Source organism: Theropithecus gelada, chromosome 4, assembly GCF_003255815.1.
Source record: "Theropithecus gelada isolate Dixy chromosome 4, Tgel_1.0, whole genome shotgun sequence".
Taxonomy (NCBI): Eukaryota; Metazoa; Chordata; class Mammalia; order Primates; family Cercopithecidae; genus Theropithecus; species Theropithecus gelada.
The window spans coordinates 37,333,134-37,359,139 of record NC_037671.1 but is presented as its reverse complement, the minus strand read 5'-3'; the positions used below and the strand labels follow the sequence as shown (position 1 = coordinate 37,359,139).

At 49.2% G+C, this 26,006-nt stretch overlaps 1 protein-coding gene across 3 annotated transcripts in view; it reads right to left on the bottom strand.

The window, feature by feature from the left end:
- The window catches only part of ANKS1A (ankyrin repeat and sterile alpha motif domain containing 1A), a 195,898-nt gene that overhangs the window by 28,399 nt on the left and 141,493 nt on the right, over positions 1–26,006 (bottom strand). For all 3 annotated transcript variants that reach the window (XM_025381318.1, XM_025381319.1, XM_025381320.1), the window contains exons 12-13: positions 9,511–9,577; positions 3,419–3,525 (exon numbers count right to left, since the gene is read on the bottom strand). In XM_025381318.1, coding sequence (XP_025237103.1) covers positions 3,419–3,525; positions 9,511–9,577 — 174 coding nt within the window. The remainder of the gene's footprint in view (positions 1–3,418; positions 3,526–9,510; positions 9,578–26,006) is intronic.

The following is a 26,006-nucleotide window of genomic DNA, read 5'->3' as shown; positions in this document are numbered from 1 at the left end:
TTGGCTCACTCCCTCGCACCTCCTATGCATAGATGTTTTCTTTTTCAGAAATTCAGATCATATTGTGAATTTGTGTCAGTTTCTTCACTCAGCACTACAAGGTGGACATTTCCCCACATTAGCAACTCTTTAAAAACGTTTTTAAATGTCTACTTAGCACTCCAGCATCAGGACCACCATCGTTTATTCAATCAACACTTCTGTGAAGGGCGTCAGGCTGAGTCTTCACTTATGAGACCTGCACTAGCACGCCCGGAGCTACACATTTGCCAACCACCAATTACCTTCCTTCCGCGCTGATTAAATGCATTTCCTCCCTTCTCCTAAGAAAGCCCATTTCCTGTGGATAAGATTTGTGGTGAAAATGGAACCAGCTATGATGCAGGTGCAGTGTGGTGGGCTTGTGGGCTGGCAGGCTGGCAGATGTGTGAGCCACGTTTCCCTCTCTCCCTGCGTCTGGTGTCAGTTCTGCCATCCTAGGGAGCACCTGGCAGCCCCCACTGCCCTGGCCCTGCCCCTCTAAATCAAAGGCCCTTTCTGTCTGCAAGCAAGAGAGTGTGGATAAAGTTCAAGTTGCCTGCCTGTCCAGCTCAATCACCACCTCACAGGAGGAAGAATAAGAGGGCATGGCACCTGGTGGCCAGGGCAGAGGTCTTCAATTTTCTGAAGGGCTTAAACACGTCCTATGTGGTCCCAAAACGTAAACCCGGGACCAAGAGACAGAAGCCAAAGGAAACAGATTTTGACTCAATATAAAGAACGCTCTACAGCAGCCAGCACAACGCAAAGAATGAATGGTGACTTCTTTACAAGGTAGTGAATTCCTTGTCACTAAAAAACTATCATGGCAGAGACTACCTGGAAGGGATTTGGGCAGAGAGGATGATCAGACTACATGACGCTACAGTCCCTTCCAGCCTGAGAGGGAGCTGTGTGATGTGCACAAACGCCCTGTACTTCTATGACAACTCCCGGGGGGCCCTATCACAGGAGATCCCACAGCAACACCTCGACTGTCAAACAGCCTCAGTATCCAGATGCTCCTCAGACACGTCCAGCCTGGCTTCCTGGAAGCTACTTGTGCATCTTGTAGAACAGCCTCCAGGGCATTTCAGAACCAAGGGAAACACTGTAGCCTATTAGAAACCTAATCACATGGGATCCACCACAGCTAATGTGATGTAAATTATCCACATGCAATGAGGGAATATTTCAATAACAGAAACGCTCCCCTTTCCAGGTTTCCTTCTTTTTTCCAGGCTGCTAAAACATAATTTGCCTGACAGCCCACCTGGTCATTCACACGTGGTTACTCAGGATGCTGTGCGCAGGAGGCCACTCTAGGTATCTGAGGTTCCAGCTCAACCGAGGCGTGCTTGACGCTCCTTCTTGTACAGACTCCACCTGCCAGCACTGAGAGCCCCTGGAAGGACTGAGCTGCAGGCCACCCTCAGGGAGGGTCCTTCCAGCATAGAAACAGACGCATCTTACAGACGCCCTGCCCTGTGCATGAAGCTTTGGCCCAAGGCCACACTTCCTCAAAGGCCTGCTCAGCTGTTCTCTGCTCCAGTCCTACGGAGTCTTGGGCTATTCAAGGGGTAGGAACCCTGTCCTTTCCAAAATCAGCAGAAGGAGGGGTGGGAAGCAACAGCTCAGCCTCTAGCATCTTGAAGTACAGGGAGGAAACGCCCTAAGACCACCCTCACTCGCCCATCTGACAGCCAGCCTGAGGAAGGGGTGAGCTGAGAGAGGGAAGGCCCCTCAACGCTCCGAGCCAGGGGCCAACCTGGGTCCCCACGCATGGCTTGAGCCCCCGCTCCGTCCCGAGTTTGTCATCCTTCCCCGAGGAACATGGTGAGTCAGGAGTCAGGTCACAAGAACCATAAATATTTTAAAAGAACCATAAATATACTCAGTTTAACTTTTAAAAGAACCATAAATATACTCAGTTTAACTTTTAACAAGAAAAAAAATGCTATTTTAAAACTTAAGATTTCTAAAAGCTGAAAATTAACTGTCCCAAAGCTGGCTTGGGAAGGGTGCTCTGTTGCACATCACAGTGTCTTTTGCCCTGGAGCTAGAGATGGCTCTGGGTGAGGTGGGTCCCTCCTGGAAGCCTCAGGCCAGCTCCTGGGCAGGCCACTATTCAGGAGGCCCCAAACACAACCTGAGAACAAAGCGCAGGTGGTGCGAGCTGCGTGCTGACTCTGCCCCCAGCCCTCAACTGAGGCAGCAGAGCGAGGCAGGCAGAGGAGACAGATCCCCTCAGAGCGAGTGGGTCTAACTCAACCAAGATGACTAAGGCTAGAAGGTGATGTAAAGCACATAGGTGGCCACACCCCCATCCCTGTATCCATAGAGAAGAGGCTGTGCAGCAGAGTGGCTGGAGCCGGATCTCCAGATCCAGAGCACTGGACGCACATTTCCACCCTGCCAATGACTGACAGTGTGACCCTGAGCAAGTGACCTAGCCATGCTACCTCATTTCCTTCATCTGGGCAATGGAGATTAATACAAGTCCACATCCCAGGGCTGCTGCGAAGACTCAATGAGCTAATTCATGCAAACCACTAAGAACGGCGCCAAGCACATAGTAAGCACTAGTAAGAAGTGTCAGTGACCAGCAGTGAGAAGTGTCAGCGATCATGATCATTAACTTCGGCTCAAATGCCTGCTCCTGGGGGTAGGCCCAGCCCACGCAGAGGCCTCAGGAAGGGCTTTCAAGAGAGGGACAGTGACGGGTACCCTGCTCAGAGCTACTTTTCTGAAATGACAGAGGGTGCACCAGATCCTAAGCCAGGGTCCTAACTGGGTCCCTATTCTGTAGGGATCCAGATGAAACACCCTGGTTTCTCTTTTCTTTTTATTTTTGGCCCTTTGTGTTTTGTGAGAGAGCTTCTCAAAGCAACCAGTCCTCCAAGCCATCAACTCAGCCTTTCCTCTGGGCCATCTCTGAGGCCACGGGTACATAAGGCTGTGTAACTCTGGACTCTACCCCAGGCTCTGGGCCTTGGCTGGGCAGGGAAGGGGTCTTTCTGCTGGAGGCAAGGCTCCTTGCTTCAGTGACAACTCACTTGACACGAAGTTTTGAGAAATAAATAAACTCCTCGTACCCAGCCTTGATGGGTACACAGCCAGGGAGGGGACACAGGGCTGAATCAGGGACCCCCTTCTTGGGATGCAGATCTGCAAAGAGAGCTCCCTCCGGGGCCGTTTCTGGGGCAGAGGGAGAGGGAGAGTTTGGGAAGAAGGCACATATCATCGGCTGACTTCCTGGTGTCTGAGTGACCTCGGTGAGCTGTCCCCGGGGTTTGGGTCTACGTACTGTTGCAGACTCCTGTGGGGCCAGAGGGGAGGCCAGGGAAGCCTGTTTCCACCGAGCAGCACCCTGCCATTGAGGAGGCCTGCAACCACTTACCAGGAAGCGGACATCGTCAAAGCCATTCAGAAGCAACTTGCTCTCATACTGCTGCAGCCCAATCGACTCCAGCCACTCCCCGACACTCTGCTCCAGCGTCCGCGAACCTGACGAGAGAGGAATCGGCAGACGCTTGAAAAGGGAAAAACCATTAAGGCGGTAGCAGCGGCACTCAGAGGAAGACAGATGGCATTGCCACATCATAGTCATTACCATGAAACAGCCAAACTATATACAAGAGACCAGAGAGCAGCGGACACGCAGCTCCTCTTCTGTGTACAGCCAAGGACAGGATGACCTGGTGCTGTCCACACACTGCCCAGCCTCGGGCAGCTGCTGCCCACTCACACCCCCAGGTCTGAGCTGCTCCAGGGCCACGGCTGCACATGCACCATCTCTGCCCACAGGTCGGGGGTGGGGGAAGCCAACCCCCAACAGTCTCCAGGTCAACTCCTCATCAGCGTACGCGCTGAGACAGTTCAGAAAGTCTGTCCCCACAGGCACTAGAGGGGGCTGAGGGAGCTCCTAAGTGCCCACAAGCCCCGCCGCTCCTCTCATCCATGCAACTTCTGGGGCCCCTGCGGGGCTGTGGTGAGGGGCAAGTTCTGCGACCTTGCAGCATAAACCAGTCAGGAGAGAGCACACATCTTCATGCAGCTGAGGGACACAGGCACACAGCGAGGGCTCCGGGAGGGAAGCAGCAGCGGCGGCTGTTCACCGGAACCCAGCACATGCAACACAAGCAGCACAGAACACGGCAGGGGGAGAAAAGAGACTTTTACTTGTTTTCCCCCAGCAGTCCCGGAATAAGCAAACCATGGCCACCGGCCCTTTGTGCTCAGAGGCTCAAGGCAGCAAGGGGCTGAGTGGGGCACATGGGCTGGGGCTCGGGGGTCGGGCTCAGGTGTGGCTCTGCTGGGACGGCAGCATCGCATTCCGCCGGGCTGCGCGGCCAGTGGGCCAGGAGCCTGGTCCACAGCTAGACTCTGGCAGCTGGCGAGCAGGGCGTCTCCTGGGCCAGCACGCTGTCTGAAGTGCTGCTTTCTTGGGCTGGGCTGGCTTTCAGGGGCTGGGCATTCATTTTCCTCTTCTGATAGCAGCTGTTCCAGTGACTCACCTGCCTGCTCAGGTAGAAAGCAGGCAGGCAAATTCAGTTCTTGGGTAAAGAAGACAAAACCCAACCAGATAAAAGAGAGAAAAAGGAAGTGGTCCTCTGTCAGCTGAGCTGTGGCGGCTTAAGTCTATTCACGTCCTGCGCTGTTCTGTCTTTGGCGGAGTGATAAAGACGGCCAGTCGTCCCAGGGTCTCCGGACCTTGGCGCTCTCCTCTAAGGATGAGCAGGGAAGGGAGGACATCTATTTGCTCCTCGGTCAGGATGGGGATCGTGGTGGTGCAGGGAGGACAAAAGTTCAGCCCTTTCTGGCAGACCTTGGATGTTCTGAGCTGGATGCCTGAACCCCAACCTACTTCTCTGATTCTTGTGGGCAAGAACGGACGAAAGAAGGAAAAAAGAGAAAAGGAGGAAAAAGAGGTACAAGGAAGGAAAAAGAAGGACCAACTATAAAAACATCACCTCCAGTGAACTCCTGACACGGTGAAAGTCATTCTGCCGTTCCCAGTACTTTCTGCCCCTTGGGGCAGGACAATGCCAACTTCCTTGGTTATCTACAAGACCCTGGTGACCAACTGTGCCAGCCTCCACTCCCTCTCCTCTGTCTCTTGCAGAACAGATGGTGGTCAGGGACCCGGCGGCCTTCTGGATGCACGCTGCCGCAGCGCTCCAAGATGCTGAGTCTCGGGGATACTTGAGCTCCCCTGCCCTTGAATGGGGAAGTCTGCTCCAGGAGCCTACGTGGCGGGTTCTTGTATGCCCATGAAGTCAAGTGTCCCTGGGTGCTGATTCATTCTTGCTTATAATCCCCCAGCCGGGCAGCTGTGGTCCTGCCTGCTGCCGGTGGATGTGTGCGCTGACAGAGCCGCAGCAGAATGCTTTGTCTAAAGGCTCCTGGGCTCCACGCTGCCTGCTGCTGGCTCCACAGTCCTTGCTCACTCTCGTAATGTCTGGCCCTCCCCTTCCTCCCCTCCTCACCCTCCCCCTTCCAAGCTCAGGAAAATACATCAGGGATCGGACATCACATCGGAGCAGAAGCGCCTGCTGCTGTGGCTGCTGAGGGAGAAGGAGACAGCAGCACTAGCATCAGAGCGAAATGACAGATTTCCCAATAGCCGATGTTGGCTGCACAAATGCATATGAAGGGCGGAGATGTGAAACTTTACCTCCAGCTCCAGGGGCTGGAAACAGCCTGTCAGGAAGAATACAGAGGGACTGCTCCTAGAGCTTTGTTCGACAGTTTCCAGGACAGCCAGGAGAGGACAGAGGAATGACCAGACCCAAAGGGCATAGCCCACAGGTAAGTGACCCCCCCACTTGCCACATTAGGAATGACTGTGCTTCTTATAAAAACAGGCAATGAAATAAGGCCGTTACACTTGATGTTCCTCAGGTGAGTATACCAAACCAATTGGGGACAGATTTCTCTTGGGGTCTGTTAGAGCCCAGAGGAAGTGCTCCATTCCCACAGCAGGCCACTCACACTCCGGGGGAGAAGAGCAATGGCCAAGGGCAAGGGGGAAACCAGGGCCAAATCCCAAGTACAGATGCAGACAGGCAAAAAGATAAAACAGGTACAGGGACACAAGTCCAGGGGTCACCCTCTAAATACGCTGGGAGATACTGGTATCCCAACAGGCTATAGATGAGCCCTGGCAAAGAGAGGGTTCTCATCAGGCCCTGGAAGGATCCTGCTTGACCAGCTACTCAACACCTAACACAGCTGGCTTTATCAGAAGACAGCCAAGCAAGTTCCCTTCTGCTTGACAGAGAAGGCCTTTGCTGACAGAGCCAGAGTGGCCTTGGCCAGTGGGGAGGTATACCCTCCTGGACTCCTGAGAATGGGAGTTGGCACAGGGATGAGTTAGCTGCAAACGCTTCTGTTGGGGATTCAGATAACTAGCTCCAGTGGTGGCAGTCCAGGGGCCTGTGGCCCTAAAACAGGACTGAGACTCCAATGCTGCGGTCGTGCCCTTTGGCTGGGGGTGCGGGCGCCTCTGCAAAACCAGTGGTGCTAAGCAATCCCACACTTTGTGCAGGGCTGCCTGCTGGAGGGCCTGCTCCTCCTCTATCCAGGCTAACCCCAGAGCCCAGATCTTTTCTCCCTGATCCTGACGCCCAACCCAAGGACAATCCGAACCCTGATACTGACCAGTCAAAATAAACAGTGATTCCGTTTTGGTCCGAGCTGAAGATGGTACTCCCTGAGATCCTGGGGAAAGCCCCCTCCTGACCCATCAGACAGGATTCCCGGGCAGGCCTGGGCCCATCCTCTCCATGCTTCAGCACCTAGCAGTGGTGCAGACACAGCAGCCTGGGGCTCTGCAGACCGAGCGGATGAACCCTCTGTTTAGGTGGTCCCCCACAGGTGCCTGTTCTTGACTTTTCCAAGCTGGACTACAGAGGATGGTTCAAGAAAACGAGTACTAAAACAAGACTGTGTGCTGGGATCCAAAAACCCAAGGGTAGAGACAGACTGCCTCTCTACACTCATATGGGTTCATGGGGGACAAAAACTGGTAGGCGGGCTGGGCGTGGTGGCTCACGCCTGTAATCCCAGCACTTTGGGAGGCTGAGGTGGGCGGATCACAAGGTCAGGAGATCAAGACCATCCTAGCTAACATGGTGAGATCCCGTCTCTACTAAAAATACAAAAAATTACCCGGGCGTGGCGTGGTGGAGAGCGCCTGTAGTCCTAGCTATTCAGGAGGCTGAGGCAGCAGAATGGTGTGAAGCCGGGAGGCGGAGCTTGCAGTGAGTGGAGATCACGCCACTGCACTCCAGCCTGGGCAACAGAGTGAGACTCCGTCTCAAAAAACAACAAAACAAAACAAAACAAAACAAAACAAGAAAACTGGCTGGTGGGATCAGACAGAAGACCAGATGTCAAGGGAAGAGCTCAGCATTAACCCTTCCAAGGGGAGGGCTCTTCCCAAGGTGCTGCCACATCTCCCGACTTATCAAATCCAAGAAGCAATGGCTGTTTCTGACTCAGTTCTCAAGCGCATGCAAGCGATTTTGGCTCCTGCTCCTTGGACACAGAAAGTAGAAAGCATCCTCAATGGAACTAACTGTTATCCCTCCCATCCCTGTTGTCAAAGCACAGCTTTGAAATGGTAATAGTGTTTGTCTCAGTCCTGAACATCCATTTCCTGCAAACACTGGACCCTTGGAAAAGCCTACAAACTACAACAGAGTGTGAGATGGCTTGACTGAGTTGTAAGCAACAGATCCTGAAAACAGATCCACAGATTTAGCCAGGAAAGCCACCTCTGCAGACTCCAGCGTAATCCAAGACTGACGAAAACAGACCAAGCTCAGCTCAGCCCTCTCTGCTAGCACCCAGGGAAACATTGCTGCTGGAGGGATGGTGGCTCTGGGAACCAGGACTGAAAACTGTGGAGGGAGGCCAGCCAGCGAGCAGAAGCCTCTGTTTTCTAGGTTTCTCGATATGAGTAAGTAATGATTTCATGGACAAAAGGAACACAGGGCCGGGCGTGGTGGCTCACGCCTGTAATCCCAGCACTTTGGGAGGCCTAGGCGGGCAGATCACGAGGTCAGGAGTTTGAGACCAGCCTGACCAACATGGTGAAACCCCGTCTCTACTAAAAATACAAAAATTAGCCAGGTGTGGTGTTACATGCCTGTAATCCCAGCTACTTAGGAGGTTGAAGCAGGAGAATCGCTTGAACCCGGGAGGCGGAAGTTGCAGTGAGCCAAGATTGTCATTGCACTCCAGCCTGGGTGACAGAGTGAGCGAGACTCCGTCTCAAAAAAAAAAAAAAGAAAAAAAAAGGAACATCTTTTAACTGAAGTATTTGTATCTACTACTCATTCACAGCAAATCTGTGAGGTTGACACTATTATCCAAAGGTTGCAGATATGGGGTGAGGGGTGCAGAGACATTAAGTGACTTGCCAAGACACGTATGTCTCTAGAGCCAAGATTTGAACCCAGGACTGTGAGGCTCCAGAGCCCAGGCCGTCCCCACCAGGCCCCATGGTCTATGATGCTCCTTTCTCCCTGATGTGCACACTCAAGCCCACCCATCAGACTTCCTGCCCAGGGCCACAGAAGCCCATGAAGGAACCAGAGGTGTCACTTGAGACTGACAGGTCAGTCCTGGATGGAGCCTCCCGAGTGAGCAAGAATTTCCACCCCTTCAGTGCAGAGAGGCATTTCCATCAAGGTGAAGACAGGCCAGGCTCCCGGCTGGGCTGCTTTCAGCCTGGATGCCCGGGTGCCTGAACCATCCTCGAATGCTTGGGGGAAGAGGTGTGAGACCTGCTCTGAGAGGCACGTTCAAGAGCATCTCACCTGAGAAAGCAACACAGTACAATCCTATTATCAGATAAAACAGCTCAGATGGCCTCCCCGTTCCATGCTTCAAACAAAGAAAACAGAAGCTGACCTCACTACTAGGGCTTAGAAAAGAATGACCAAAGTAGCAGTGATACAGTGTAAGAACGGTAAGTGACGAAGTAAACTGAGTCAGGCACAAGGAGCTGTGGGAAGAGGAAACAGCACAGTCACCCTCCCAGGCAATTCACATGTATGCTACGAGTCTGAGACCCCGGTCTAACCCAGTGCTCTGCCACCATCACGGATGAGACCCTTGAGAGCCATCTCGGAAGCTGCAGAGACCAACGCTGAGGTGCACTCCAATTTAGGCGCATCTAAGAAAGTCCATAAAATAATGAATAAGTGACGATTGTTGATCTAAACATTTTTCCTAACAGGCAGCTTAAAATTCATTTTGTACCCTTTCCCCTCCCATAGGTAAAAGGAGTCGCGGCTCTAAAAATAACAGCAAGATGGGGCTGTCTAGGTATTGGGGACTGTGAATTACAGGAGCATGATGTGGTCTGAAGCTGACCTCTCCCACCCGCTGAACATCTGTCTTCTGTGTGAGAGGCAGGCCTGAGCCAGAAAGGAGCCAGACTGCCGGGTTCTGTGGGGAAATGGCCACTTGGTACGGTACCTGAGATCTTCTGCCGCTCCTGAGAAAAGTCAATCCCTTCTCCAATAGAACTCATGATTTTCTCAATCTGAAATGGAAGAAAGAGCAAAGAGGAGAGGTAGTCAGGCTTGGGGTAAACGTTGCCAGCTCACCACAGCGCCAGTGGGGGCTGACCTCCAGGTCTCTTTCAGATGCTTCCCAGCACCAGCGCCAGCGTGCAAGGTATCAGGACTCTCTGCTGCTCAGGTCTAAGACAGGCCTTCTCCAGCCCCAGCCCACAAGGTCTGAAGTACTGCTCTGAAGGGAGTGTGACGGTGACAGTCTGGGCTTATTAGCTGCTAGAAACACCGAAGAGCCTCTCCTCCAAGGCATCTCTATTTCATTCCCCAGCAGTTCTCCCAGACCAGCAGAGACTGGGGAGAGGCCGCAATCACAGGCCAGGCCTGACCATTTCATTGCTCACGCTAACATTTCAATTCCATGAGAGTGGAGACTTTCCATGCTACCCTGAGTGCCCAGGGTAGTGCCTGGCAAATCATCAGCATTCACCAGATAACTGACACTGTATGACCACAAGCTCTGGGGAGTGAGGATGATTGCCAGAGCGCCTGCACACAGAAACCTCTGAGAAGGAAAGACGAGGCAGGCACTGATGCCCAAACAGAAGACCTTTTGCTTCTTGGAGGCCAGCAGTCCTGGATGGAGCGCTGCGTTCAGGGGATGCGATGGGGCACAGACACCTGTCCCTCTTCTGGACCACATCAGAGAAAGCTAGTCTCAAAGCATCCAGTGGCTCTAGCACTGCCCCCAGTATGGACCACCTGTCCCAGCCATCTGGCCTTGGTCACTCTGGACCAGATCCAGCCCCCTTCCCCAGGAAACCTGGCCAGGGGCAGAACTAGGCAGTGGGGAGCAGCCACCTTCTCTTCTTCCCCTCCTCCTCCTTTTTGGGTTGCAGTGATAATGAGCTCATTCACTGCTCTTTTTCCAAAGAAATGAGAAAGAGGACCTTTTGTACCAGGGCTTGGATGCTCTTTCCTCTAAGTGCAAGTAAGGAGCCTGGGTCAGACAATCGGAAAAACAATTCTCTAGCCAGCCGGCTGGCAGACACAGCCGTGCATCTGACACCCAGCAGAAGAGCACAGAGCAAGCGCCACCTCTCCTCGGGCAGCTGCGGGTTCGGGAAGGTATCTTCCTCCAGCCACAGAAGTGACTGCTGGCTCAGGCTGTCACCTGACTGTTGTTAACCAGACTGCAAGCTCCTTCCCCGAGCACAGCAAGGCAGAGGGAAACAAATCTGACCCCAGGAGCAAACTGAGGCTGCGTCTCTAAGCACTGGAACCAGCAGCCCAGAAGCACGGGAGGGACAGTGGCAGAGCAGGTTGGCTCTGCCCCTTGAAGAAAACGCCTCCCTCCACCCCCATCACTTTCTTTGGCCCTGTTTCAAGTGCTGCCTCCTTCAGCAGGGGCAGCATGATACAAGGGAAACTCCCCAGACCTCCCAAAGCTTCCATTTATTGTTAGTTTTATTATTCTTTTTTTTTTTTAATAGAGAAGAGGTCTTGTTATGTTGCCCAAGCTGCTCTTGAACTCCTGGACTCAAGTGATCCTCCCACTTTAGCCTCCTGAATAGCTAAGACGACAGGTAGGTGCCACCATGCCTTATTATTTTTAATTTTTTAATTTTAATTTTGTTTTTTGAGGCAGGGCCTTGCTCTATTGCCCAGGCTGGAGTGCAGTCATGTGATCACGGCTCACTGCAACCTTGACCTCCTGGGCTCAATTGATCCACCCACCTCAGCCTCCCTAATAGCTAGGACTATAGGCATGCAACACCATACCTGGCTAATCTTTTGTTATTTTTTTGCAAAGGCGGGGTTTCGTCATGTTGTCCAGGCTGGTCTCAAATTCTTGGACTCAAGTGCTGCGCACCCTGGCCTCCCAAAGTGCTAGGATTATAGGCATGAGCCACTGTACCTGGCTATTTTTTCTTTTTTGTAGAGATAGGGTCTCACTATGTTGCCCGGGCAGGTTTCAAAATCCTGGGCTCAAGTGATCTTCCTGCTTTGGCCTCCCAAAGTGCTGGGACTACAGGCGTTAGCCACCGTACCTGGCAAGCTTCCATTTAAAATAGATAAAAATGAGGATGATACTGCCTTTGTCCAGGGTTGTATGGATTAAAGGTATCATGTACATAAAGCACTTGGCTGAAGGTCTAGCTCACAGTAAATGCTCAATAAAAGGTTAGTTTGTTTCCAGTTCTGCTCTGTTGTCCTGTGAGTGCTCCAGCCCAGTAAAACCTATTTTTAAAGTTGTAAAAATATTTTTACTTACACTTATTTTTTGATACATTCACATGATTCAAAATTCAAAAGATACAAAATGTTATTCAGAGAAAAGTCTCCCTTACCCATCTCCCAGTTGCCTCTCCTGCATTCTTCTATTCTACTCACATGCAGAGCTTACCACCACTGTAGATACCAATGAGAGTTGGCATCCACCATATTTTATTTGCCTTGTCACCCGCTGGGCCTGGCACATGGTAAATAGATAATCTATTGAATGAATCTGTGAATGAACCAAAGTGTAGTTTCCATTTCTTTAGAGTCTGCACTGGAAAAGCTGTTCTCCACGGCCATGCAGCGTGCCAGGGGAGGAAAGGGCTGAAATGGTGGGGTGACTTCAAGGTATCCTTTGAAATAAAGTCATATTATATATTTCATTAGCATCATAATCACTTAACATCCGAAGCCCCAGCTGACCTGTCCAATCAGCATCCCTTGGTGGTACAATTTGTGAAATTTTGCCAAAGCGCCTTTTGGCATCAGAGTGAACAGAGTTGAGCACCCCCGCTGCTTCTCCGCTCCGCTCTTTCCTGCTTGCCCCAGGAGTCACCCACTAGTCAACTGACACAGGCCAGCAGAAGCCCAGGATTTTTAAATTTTCTTTTTTTTTGAGACATAGTCTCACTCTGTCACCCAGGCTGGAGTGCAGTGGCGCAATCATGACTCACTGAAACCTTGAACTCCTGGGTTCAGGGGATCCTTCCCACCTCAGCCTCCCAAAGCGCTGGGGTTACAGGTGCCTGGCCCAGAAGCCCGGGTATCCAGAGAGGTGTTCCAGGCTGCAGACAGGCCGGGAAATGCTAATGGACGCTCTCAGAACGATTTTGCCCAGGCTAGGAAGTTGTTTTATTGTTTCATGAACTGCCGTGGCTAAGTCAAGCTGAGCTGGTTCTAGTTCCAGAAGAACTCCGGGTCCTCGGCACTGGACTCACAGCCTGTAACCCTGGACTCCTTCCTCAGCAACTGGAACCTGTCTTGGTCGAAGCTCAGGGCCAGGAGGGACAAGGCAGCAAAGAGGTCCTGTTTGGGCAGAGATTGGCAGGTCCCTGCCCTGGCACCAAAGCAGAGTGTCTGGAGCTGTGGTCTGCCCAAGCCCTCAGCCTGAGCTGTGGAGACAGGGAGGAGCTGGAGCTCATCTTTTCTCCTTGCTTCAAACTCACCCTCATGGCCCAGAACCAGCAGAGAGGAAATATGATCATTTTAGTCTAGACAAAGAAGAGCATTCAGACACAGCAGATATCGTTCTGATCTACACACTTCATGCAGTTTAACCTCCTAGGCTCGAGTTAAAAAACAATCTGAATAGGCAGCTTTCCCAGAAATGTTCTGCATTTCAGGGGAAGAGACAGGTTAGATGTAATGGAAGAGAACCATTTAGTGTTCTCCTCTTTTTCTGTGGTTTTGGATGAGTGACATTTTTGGAGAGAGATGAGAAATGGCCATGCTTCCTTACTACTGCACTTCACGTGAACTGACTGAAAACTTACACTTGTGTTTGTTAATATAAGGTCTTGAAAGTTATCACCATAATGGACTCTTGTCTTCACAAAATGCTTGGAAATACTCCATTTTCAGAAAGTTTTCAGGATGACTCTGTTTAGACTATTTTTCCCTGCCAGGGCTGTGAAAAATGTATTCCCCATATGGCTGAAAACAAGAACAAAAACAAACACTGGAGATACTGCTGCTCAGGCCATCTGACATCTGCTTGTTTAGACCACAGGATTCTGGTTGCCCACGGGCTGGTGATGGGAGGTGGAGATATGCATGGAGAGGCCTCCATCCCCCATCAACAGGCGGCAGAGCCATGCAGATGACACCCAGCTTTTTAAGAAATACTGGGATTTGAAGGAGGGGAAAGAAAGAGTTTTGATGGGTCTTCTGTATGCCAGGAAGTGTGCTGGGCACAGGCAGACCTCAAGCTTTGGTGCAACTTGGCTCCAAGGCCCGTGGGAAACCTCCCTTTCAGGAGGCGGTACAAGTCCCGGCTGTGTGCAGGGCTACCACACGGGGCCAAATATCAGGACAGCAGGAATCAGTCTGGTCAACATGTCTAGAAGTTGGGGCCCCACATAGAGGAGGATGGGAAAGGAACCACTTTCCTTTTACTTTCCTTTGGTGTAAATGGGAGCATGAGAGAAGTTTCTACAGCTGACTTGGCTCCTGACATCAGACATCCCCTCCCAACACCCTTTCTGCTGCCTGGGAGTTGTTGGTGCCTTAGGACCCCCTGGCAGTTGGAAAATACACACGGGTCTCCTTAGGCCTGAGCCACTGAGCCACGGGGCCGGAGACATCTTCCACCTCGCCTCTTCCACCCAGCACTGATGACCTTATTGGCCCAGAAACACCTTCTGCTTTGCAGGATTACTTCCCTGATTAAGTGTTTTATGGTGTGTCCCAGAGACACTAAAGAACCATTGAGGGTAAGAACCCTGCGTCACGCTGTTTACTTTAGGTCCCACCATATGCCTTGTACACAGCTAGCACACTGGTGGTGTTCGATGACAAACGTTTGTTAGCTATCGCTAATACACCGGTCACTTTTACACAAACAGGGAAAGGGGGAAGGCAGCCAACAGTCTCCCTCTGCACCAGTCTGAATTCTCTAACTCCCTTTCCCTCCTCATTTTTACGTTTCTCTGACTCTCTGAGTTGCTGGCACAAGGTTGGCACTCCCCCAAAGCACCTCACACTCCAAAACTTCCACCTGATCCCTTCTCTGAGCAATCCTGCAGAGCCTTGACTCAAAGCCAGCCAAACATTATCCCACTTTTCATGTGAGGAAACTGAAGCTCTCCTCCATGGGCACTCCCAAACTGCCCACAGAGGGCACTGCACTCACTTTCACAGGTGCCACTGGCAGCCGAGCCTGCCTCCTGCTGCAGGGGGGCAAAGTGGCAGACCCTCTCCTCTGGCCAGATGGCCTTGCTTGGACAGTGCTCCCCATTCCCAGGAGCAGGGGGCCGAGTGGCTGAGCCACAGCCTCCTCAGCCTCACCAGATGCTCTGTGCCCATCCCATCAGGCGACTGCTGACGTCAAAATCGGTTCCTTAGGCTGTGCAAAGAACTCTAAAGACTGCTGACAGCTGCACTCCCAGGCCCAGAAACCACATAAGAATTCATCACCATCTCTGTCTTCTGCCTCTTAGCAGCAGACAGGCTCTCAGCCTAGAGTGGGCTTTGATTCCACATCTGAAAAAGGGTCACTGGCCAGGGTCTGGGTGATTTTTTTTCCTTCTCCTCCCAGACTGAATTGCGCATGGCCTCAGGAAAGACAAAGACGGATTGAAGTAAATTATTTGTCCTGATTTTCTAACCTTGTCAACTGCTTTTAGGAGAGGGAGGCAGAATGGGGTGGGGGAGGGGAAGGGCGCATGGCAGGGAATGAGTAACTATCTGCCAGTGGGCTCAGGGCTGTCCTTGCCGAGGCGACCAGACATGGCCGCTAACAATGAAGAACTCCTTTTCCACAGAGCGGGCTCGGTCTCCACTTCAGCTGTGTCTCACAGGGCGGCACTCAGGTTGCTACCATGTTCATTGCTGTGTCCCCCTACTTCAATCCCCTTTACATCTTCACCTTCTTTATCAACTCCCCTTTTTCTACTAGGCTGAGAGACAACAGAGCTGTTTTGTTTCAAAAGTGCTTTGTCCTCTGACAAAGGCTCCTATTAAAGCCTGTCTTTTGTGTTTGCCCCAGGCTAGGCTGGTGGAGAGAGGAAAGCCAGGGAGCTCTGGCTTCCAGAGCATGGTCTCAGGCTCTCACCTCCCACCTGCCCCCTCATTTTTGTCTTTCCTATACCTCTTGGGTTGCTGATATTGGGTCTTGCTCCCTGAAAGCACCTCGCACCCCACAACTACCAGCTGGCCCTTTCCCTGACCCAGAGGTCAGGGCTTAGACCCACATCTGCAACTTGACAGAAAGGAAATACATGGACATGACATGAACATGACCGGGAGGAAATACGTGGCCCTGACTTGACATGACGTGAAGGAAACACACGGAACTAATACTTGCCAAACGACCTTCTCATACCAGAACAGCCTACTGTAAAAGCAATCTTTTACTCAAAGTGCCAAGAAACTGCTGAAAGAATAAAAAAGTTGGGAGACCTAGATTCCAATTAACTTTATTATTGCTTGCCACATAACTCTGGGTTATATGCCAAGTACTGGCTTTAATAAGTGGGTCAAGAATCTAAACGATTAATGAGGATTATGTATTTGGGTTCTAGTTCAATGTACACAATCTACTTTTCATCGGGAGCAGGCTTATCTTTTGGCATGGTGGGGAGGGGTGAGGAGGAAGTACACAAACCTCAGAAAGCCTGCAGTTACCTAAAAACACTGGTTAACCTGCCACTTGGTCCTTCAGGCACCCCCACCAGCCTCCAAGTAACCTTCCCTCAGTCTGGTTCTTTCACAATCTGAATGTCATTACGGCACACTGCTAGTCTGGCTATGGATAAAACCAGGCCAAAGAAAACATCCTAAACTTCCACTCAGAATCAATTTCCTCAGTAGTGTGGCCAGGGAAACGGGTCTTAGCTCCTCAGATTCTACAGGGGAACACCTGTCTTATAATATCAGGGTGGTCAGATGTAGGATTCTCAGCACTGAATTATATATACTTAAGGTTTAATAATACATACATATATAGTTAATACAAATACACTATCAGGATCCATCAGTTGCCTTGAGATTTCCTGCAGTTTGCCACTCCTAATTACCTCTGAACTTGCGAAACAGGAAGAAGGTGGGTAAACGAAATTGACAGAGTCCCTAAACTTCAGTTTAAAGCACTAGTTAAAAGCTTTCAGATACGACCTACGAAAGAGCACGTGCCGCAATGATTCCATTTATATGAAGTTCTAGAATAGGCAAAAGTAATTGAGAATGGAAAACTACCAGAAGAGGCTGGGTGAGGACTGGCTGGCTGGGGAAGGCACTAGGGAACTTTCTGGGAGCGATAGTAATGTTCAGTATCTTGATAGGAATTTAAGTTAGACAAATGTATGTATTGGTCAAAACTGATGGAATAACAGACTTAATAGATTTCACTTTGTATAAATTTTACCCCCCCCCCAAATAACTATACACAAACATCAAACTCCAGTTAATCATATATACGTTAAAGTGTTTGGGGATGAAAGTACTGATGTCTGCAACTTACTTTGAAATGCATCAAAAAATAACATGATTGCTAAGTGCACTGAGGGGTAGACAGATGGATAGATGCAATAAAGCTCATACAGCAAAATGCTAATTATAGAATCCATGCCCTACGTGGTGGATATACAGGCATTCACTATTCAAGTCTTTCAAGTTTTCTGTAGTTTGAAAAGTCTCATACTGAAATACTGGAAAAATCTTTCAGGATCAGATCTTTTAGAGGATAATAAATTGTAAGATTAACACTAGTCTGAGTTTCATTTGTGATGAACTCTGCTCAACATGCTAATAAGCAAAGACATGCCCGAGAGGCGAAGGAAACAAAGAGAAAGGAATGTGGGAAAGTCCATAGCACCATTATTCCCTGTCACAAAGCCTTCTGGGGTAAGGGCTCTCAGCACAGCTTCTGTGTTGTGGTGTGGCTTTCTCTATTTTGGAACCCAGGCTAACCCCAGTCTTGACAGTCTGAAAACTCAATTATCAGTGTTCCCAGGATGAGTAGACCCTGGGAAACTGGCTCATATTAATCAGGGTCAAAAGAAATTGATCCCTACATCTGAGAGTTCCTTTAGCATGGTAAGCAGCACATTAGAATACTTAGCTAGTAGAATATGTTTGTATCCTCTGTCTCCTGAAATCAAATAAAATTACAAAATCAAATACACCTTCAAAATTCGGGAGTATGTGAAAGCTGTGTGAACTACACTGAAGGCTCATTCATCTTTCCTGAAAATAGAATTCATGTGCTCACAGCAAGGTCGACCACCGACCCTGAAAGCACTTTTGTTCAACAATGTGAATACTCAAGACTTGCAGGGTGTGAGGTTCTGGGTCGGGTTCTTTCAGTGGGGTCCTTGCTGCACTAGGCACCAGCTGACTGCCCTCCTGGTGATTCAGTTCCTCCTCACAAGCACCCTGGTGGGGAGCTAGCATTCTTCCCACTTTAAAGAAGAGAAAAGCAAACATGAGAAAATCAAAATAACGTCCATGGGTCACAGCACTAGCCATATGTGGGCATTGCTCAATTCATTATCTACCTAATTCATGGTGTCCAGCTTGTTTCAAGCCTAGCTTTCACTCTATTAAAGCTCAGCGTAGGATTTCAAATGCACTGGATTGAGAACATTGGAAAGGCAGTGTGTAGGGATGGAAAGAACAAGGACTTATGAATTAAAAACTTGAGTTCAAGTTCTGGTTCTGACACTTAATTAGCTGTGGAACCTTGGATAAGTCATTTAACTTTGTTGACTTTCAATTTCCTCTTCTATAAGGTGAAAAAGAGTCCTCACTCATGGCATCATTGCTATGGGCAAATGACCTGACTTCTTTTCCTTAAGATTCAGTTTCCTCAAACACAAAATGCACATACCAACAGAGGCCTGCTGTAAAGATCTGACACAAAGTACAAGAGGTCTGAGTGCAGCCTTTGCTTTCAAGGTAGGGCTATAATGAGGAGTTAATTTATTATGACACAAGTCTGAGCAAGCTGTGCATTGCCTAAAAGACACAGTTTTGGTGTAATTCATTCATTCCCTGAATGACATCATCCTAAAAGGCAAGGTTCTTGCTGCTGTAAGCACGGATGGTGAGATCTGTTCCTTGTTCAAAGGCAATGCCTGTCTGCCTCTGTTGCTGGGGGATTTTAGTCCCTGCCATTTCCCAGGGCCATAGCAGGAGATACTGCGCCTGTTTCCCTCTGTAACTTGACCAGATGCCAGCCTTACTTACTCTGGGAAACATCTGTAGTCCTCGTAAAACTACAGATGCCAGGCAAATAGTCCACACCACCCTCCTCCCTTGCACGTTTCAGTTTACAGCTATTAGACAGGGCTTGTACTTGCCATTCACATTCATCTGGTTCCAAAATAAACAAAATTCTATCTAAAAAACAAGTTAATCAAAACCCAGGTTCCTTTGTTTTTTGTTGTTTTGTTTTAAAAGATACACCAGAGGGAAAGGGCTTCCTTCTGGCAGAGAACGTTTAGAACATGGTGTGTGAACAATAGCTCACTTCCTGGACACTCAGCTGGAGGCAGCTTCTCCATTCAGGACAAAACGTTTTCTGTGAGGGAGTGACGCCTTTCTCCAAGGCAGCTCTTGGGGTGCGAACCAAACAGGAGGATCCAAGACAATACTGAAGCAAGGAGAGGGAACAGCGTCTCAACACAGGCCTGCTCCTTCTCATGCAGGCTGTGGGTCGCCTCCAGCCTCTCACCTCAGAGACAGCTGGCTCCCACAGGGCAGGGTCTGCAGGTAGCGAAATGCCTGAGACTGTGGAATCGGCTTTGCCGCTTTCAGCAGCGCTGCTGTGAGCAAGCAACTTGTTCTTCCCACACCTCCATTTGGTCATCTGTAACAGGGATAACGACACCTACCTGGCAAGCCTGTTATCGACCTCCGCTTAAGCGACCTGCCAGCGAGCTAACTGCACGCCACCCCGTCCCTCAGTAAGTGATGCCAGCGGACGGTTATGTCCACACTGGGCGGGTTCGCTCCCCACACCATGATCTTCTGCTTCCACACACTCAGTGTTACCCTTACCAAGAGTCAGCTGGGGTCATTTCCAAAACTGCTTAGGATGGTTATATTTGTTGATGAAAATAGAAAATTTAATTAAACATTACATAAATTATGAAACCAGTGTAAAAGAACCTTTCTGTGACAACCAAGTAAGTACTTTGAAGAGACTTAATAATGAGATCATATTTTTTTTTTTTTTTGAGACGGAGTCTTGCTCTGTCACCCAGGCTGGAGTGCTGTGGCCGGATCTCAGCTCACTGCAAGCTCCGCCTCCCGGGTTCCCGCCATTCTCCTGCCTCAGCCTCCGGAGTAGCTGGGACTACAGGCGCCTGCCACCTCGCCCGGCTAGTTTTTTTGTATTTTTTAGTAGAGACGGGGTTTCACCGTGTTCGCCAGGATGGTCTCGATCTCCTGACCTCGTGATCCGCCCGTCTCGGCCTCCCAAAGTGCTGGGATTACAGGCTTGAGCCACCGCGCCCGGCCCAATGAGATCATTTTTTAAAATGTGCTCTTGAATTAAGTGTGGTTGGGGAAGTTGTAAAAAATTCCAAAAGAAATCTATACTCAGCTTGCTTCACAAGTGGTCAAATTCTGGCTTTACTTTTAAGAAGCAAACTGGAAATTTTCGTCAATGGTATTTTATGGATGTGGTTCATGTAATAAAAGGAAGGCAGAGAACCCCAAATTAGCAGATCTACATTGGAAGAAAGGGCCCAGCTCCACATCAAAAGGGTACACATCGATCCATTTGGGGTTAAATTGTTTGATTCTTTTTAAAAAATGACTTCCTCCATTAACAGGGTTTTGTTTTTAACCAAACCAAACCACCCTCATCCCAAGTGGCCATGTAAGAGGCTTCTACTGGAACAATGGCACATGCGGAAAGCCTCTGGAGGAACTGGCAGCAGTGTCTCATAAACAAGATAGTCGCTATGACCGCAGAAACTCTCAAACCACCTTCACCATCCAATGAGTCAACTCCCAGAGACACAGAACCCCTCTCTGGCTGCTTTTTCCTAAAAAGTCTCTCCCCTGCGGGGCGAAATTTTCAGCTCTTCTTTCTTCCTCATTGAGGTTCCTGTTTGAACAATGCCTTACACATTATTGATCACTGCCTCTGTCCAGGGCCAGCTAGCCAGGCCATGATCTCCAGGTTACAGACCACAGGCATTAGCAAGTCATGGGCTCTCATTGTCTGTCAACTCAGGTGACCTCACACAAGTCAAATTTCCAGCTTCTATTCATCTGCATATGGCAAGGGGTGAAAAGAAACTGCCCCCAGCCCACCCAGTTCACAAGCTGAGTGCACAGAGACAGAGGGTCACTCAGTTAACTAAGACCCTTCTCCCCAACACGGTCCTCCTACCTACCCTGACAGACCATAAAGCACGGAGGCAAAAGCAGGGGGAATCCTCCAAGTCTCGCAGACATATTCTGAGGCTCAAGGGCATCCAAGGTCATCCAAAAGAAAATGTCTGAGCTAGGAACCAATGCATGCCCTGCCCCACCCACAACCCCATCACAGACAACAATTAATTATGGAAATGGCAACCTTATGTCCCCCAAATATAACCATGGAGGATACAACGATTCGAAACATTCCACCGGAAGGAAAGGTACATGGAAGATAATTATTTTCAGTTTCCTATGTAACCCTCACCTGTGAACAGGGATGCTAATGCCTGCTTCCCAGGATGGTGTGGGGAGGATGAGATGACACAGGGAGGGTGGCTGGCACACAACAAGCACTGATGAGCACTGGTGCCCTACCTGCACCCTTTGTGGACTGATTGCATCTAGGGTTTGTGCTTTAGAATTCTTGCAGCAGAGGCAACCTGGCTGTACCGCACTGATGCAAACCTGCTCACGCATACATAAGGTCCGAGGACGGTTCCTGGTCTTTTGACACATGTGCATGCCTCTTCAGCTTCTTTTGTATTTCCCACTAGTGCTCCTATCAGGTAAAGCACTGGGTGGGCTCAGTCAACACGCAGTGGATAAAACAGACAAAGAGCTTTTAAAAGGGGTTATACCTTAACTGATTTTAGGGAGGGATTTGTTTAGGACATACATCTTTCTTGGATCTGAGATTTTTCCTGAAGAGAAAATGAGAGGGGGGAAAGGTGGTGGCTAACCCAACAAATGTGTGGCATCTTCCCACCTGACATTCCTCCAACTGCATCCTTACTGCCTCACTGCCCAGTTCCTGTGTCAATATCCTTTTAGATCAGCCCCATGCTGACCTCAACGACAAGGAACTGTGTTCTTTCCTCTTTAAAAAAATGAAATGTTTCTTAAATTCCAAAGAACGTATTTTATAGTATTGTGATTTCAACAACAATAATAAATGACCCATTCACATGCCTCCTACCTGGTTTAAGAAATAGAAAATGCCCTTCCTGGGATCATTTCCCGCCATTTCTCTGCTCCTCTGAGACCACACCATCCTGAATTAAATGTTATTATCCTCTGGCTTTTCTTTAACCTACCATCTATGTCAGTATCCCTAAACCATATAGGGTTCTGTCTTTTTTTCTCAGCCAAGCGGACAGGAGCACAACTTGATGTCCTCAAAGTAGCCCAATAGGTTCTGGAACCAAAGTTCAGATTGGTCACCTCCCTCTGGCTGGCAGGAAAATGGGAGGCCACAGAAGAGCTCAGCATCTGAAGAAAGGGTGGTGCTGGCAGGCAGAGAGCAACAAGCCCTGGTTTCTTGTTGGGCTGGCAGTGTGAGGACTCCTGAGAAAATCCATTCCCTATATGGGCAGCAACATGCAACAGCTGGGGGCTAAATGTCAGGTTAAAGTGTACAACCCCATGGGATTACTAGAAAGAACACAGCCTTTTCAAAACAGGCCAGTGAAAAGTGCCTATTCCAGGAAAGGCCCTGTGAACTTACACTCTTGGGTTTGTTGGCAAGTGAGTCTTACAAGTTACAATTATGGAGTGTACAAATTTTCTCAGGAAAGACATCAAGAAAAGTGGCATGAAGGGAGAGGAAAGGCAGAAAAGATGGCCATGCAATCCTCTCCACTTTGTGGGACCTTTGCAGTGAGAGACCCCCAAGCTGCCCACAATTCAAAGGCCATCTCCAATCTCAGCCTGCAAGAAGATTTCAGAGTAATTACAGCCCACCAGTCTCAGCTGTTTTGTAAGCGTTGATTGCTGCCAACAGCTGTTCTCTAGGGGCTTTGTGTATGTGCTAGGAGGTAGGGCCCTTCAGAAAACGAGTGGAAGCTACAACCTCAAGACAATATCTAGAGAGAAGGCAGTCAGAGGAGCCAAGGAAAGAGCTAGTTTATTAATGTTTGACCAAGACCCAGGACAACTATTATTTTTAGTATTTCTCATAACTTTATAACATCCCCATTGTTGGCTATTTATTGGCTATTTTCCGCAAACCTCTCAGTTTCCCATTTTTGTTTTAACATGCAATAAAATCTTAAAAGGGGACTGTGTGCTTATTTCAAACACAGCAAAACTGGGGAGACACTGGAAAACATTATTCCTTCCCCAGAGTTCTGGGATACAAGGGATGAGGGAGGACACAGTGGAGGCAGGCACCTGGACAGGTGGGCCAATCCCTGAGGTCTATGGGAGAGAAGAAAGGGGTGAAGGGGAAGCCTACTGGGACCCCAAAGAGTCCCTGGCTAACGGCCAGAGGGTCCCAGGCTGGGCTTCTAAGCTCCACTGTCAGTCAGGGCATAGGAATCTTATCTTCGAAAATTCTGCCTCTTGTAGAATCAAATGCTTGAGTAATAAGTGAACTGGTGTAGAGAGAGTCTGAGACTGAAGGAAATAATCAGTAAGAGCCTTGTTTTTCTCAAATACTTTTGTGCTCAGGCCATGTGTGTCTGTGTGTAGGCACATACATCAGAATTTCAAATATGCTTCTACATAACTGAAAATAAACAGGATGGCTCTAGTCAAAACTGTGAAGTTCAAAATCTCAAACTCCTCTTTTTTCCTTTGCCCCCAGAAGTGGGAATAAGTGAGAACAGCTGGTACAGGGATCAACAAACTCGGCCCTTGGGCTCTCACCACCAATCAGTGGAAATGGAGGAAAGGAAGACGAGGGTCACAGGAGGCAGGCAGCTGCAGATTCAGCAAGCAGGGCCTCAGACATCATCCACACGACTCTCTCAGTTTTGCAGATGAGAAAACTCAGGCTTGACGGGGCTAAATAATTTAACGAAGTTAACAAGGCTGGCAATACAGGGCCTAAACCTTTCTTGTTGCCTCTCTGCCAAGATACTCCACTGATTTTGCAATTGAGGAGATGGCAGAATATGGAGCAGCCCTTGATGAAGATACTTTCTATGGCCTGAGTTCTGTTCCCTCACATTTCATATACTGAGGCCCTTACCCCCACTATGAAGGTATCTGGAGATGGGGCCTTTGAGAGGTAATTAGGGTTAGAGGAATTCATGAGGGTAGGGTTTATAAGAAGAGGGAGATACATATATTCTGCCATGTGAGATTACAGTGAGAAGGCAGCCGTTTCTAAGCCAGGAAGAGGGTCCTCATCAGGAGCCATGCTGGCTGGCATCTTGATCTTGGACTTCCCAGCCTCTAGACCTATGAGAAATAAATGTCTGTTGTTTAAGCCACTCAAACTATGGTATTTTGTTACAGAAGCCTGAGCTGTCTAATATATGACTTAGGCCTCTCGAGGGCTGAGTACTGAAGGAAAAAGACCTGAGAAAAATGATCTTTCTCACCCTTCCTTCTCTATAGCCCTGGGCAGAAACACACACTTGCGTCTTTCAGGAGAATGGCTTCTGTGCAGAGCACTGTGCTGTCCCACTTCAACAGGGACACAAGTGGCAGTGACCCCTTAATTTGGTAAGTTTTTGGGCCATTTTCCTTCCTAACTGGGAGAAACAGAAATGTTATAAAGCTGTCAACTTTTTACCAAGGGAAATGACTTTAAAAATTAACAGGATGGGCCAGGCATGGTGGCTCACGCCTATAATCCCAGCACTTTGAGAGGTTGAGGCAGACGGATCACCTGAGGTCGGGAGTTCAAGACCAGTCTGACCGACATGGAGAAACCACGTCTCGCTAAAAATACAAAATCAGCCAGGTGTAGTGGCGCAGGCCTGTAATCCAGCTACTCGGGAGGCTGAGACAGGAGAATCGCTTGAACCAAGGGGGCGGAGGTTGCAGTGAGCTGAGATCGCGCCATTGCACTCCAGCCTGGGCAACAAGAGCAAAACTCCATCCCAAAAAACAAACAAACAAAAAAGTATGAGGGAGATCTTTGTAGTGAAAGAACAGTTCTGCATCGTGATTGTGGTGGTGATCACATGAACTTACACATGATAAAAATGCATATAACCACCCACCCACCCACACACACACACACACACACACACAAAGTACATGCAAAACTGGTGAAACGTGAATAAGGTGTGTGGATTGTTCCACAGTCAATCTCCTGGTTTTGGTATTGTATTAGAGTTAAATAATATAGTACCATGGGCAGAAACTAGGTGAGGGGTACTAAAAAAAGGACCTCTCTGTACTATTTCTACAACTTCCTGTGAATCTATTATTATTTCAAAATAAATTTAATAGAGAAAAACATTTAACAATCAACATGAAAACTATTCCTTTGTTTTATAAAAGAAAGAACAACGGAAGCATAGAAAAAGAAAAAAGGCCAGGTGCCATGGCTCATGCCTTTAATCCCAGTGCTTTGGGAGGCTGAGGCAGGAGGACCTCTTGAGGCCAGGAGTTCAAGACCAGCCTGGGCAATACAGCGAGACCCTGTCTCTACAAAAAAACAAAAACAAAAACAGCCAGGCATGGTGGTGCACACCTATAGTCCTACCTAGTGGGGAGGCTGAGGCAGAAGGATCACTTCAGCCCAGGAATCTGAGGTTATAGTGAGCTGTTGTCACACCACTGCACTCCAGCCTGGGCGACAGAGTGGGACCCTGTCTCTAAAAAGATAAAATTAAAAAAAGGGAAAGAATGAACATAATCAGAATAAAGGTGGTTGGCAATCAAATACCATCAGCACCATCACAGCACTCTTCACTGTCCTTAACTTTCTCCTTTCATCATGGACCGGTCAAAACTGTATTGAGGACTATCTCAGTAACAATGCACAGTTCCAGTTTCCCCATCTTCACTACTGTGGCACGCAAACAACGTGCCAGCAGACCCACCCACAGGGAGGCCAGGCATAAAGCTCCCTTTCTTCCCAGCCTGACTGGCTTCTGACGGTTCTCTCAGCCTAGAGAAAATGGAAAACAACAGTAGAACAAGGTGGGGGTGTGGGTTGCAGTTAGAGGAAAGGCACAGGCTGGCAAGAAATTTAAGTTTCTCTTCTGCCTTCTATTCCTCTTACCAGTGCCCAGAACCCTCTGCTTTCCTTTTCTCCTCCCCCAGAGACAAAGAGACCTGATGCCAGCCATCTGTGTGCCCCAGGATTTTTCATTCACTCCATCCTGCCCTGTCCCTGGCCCAGAC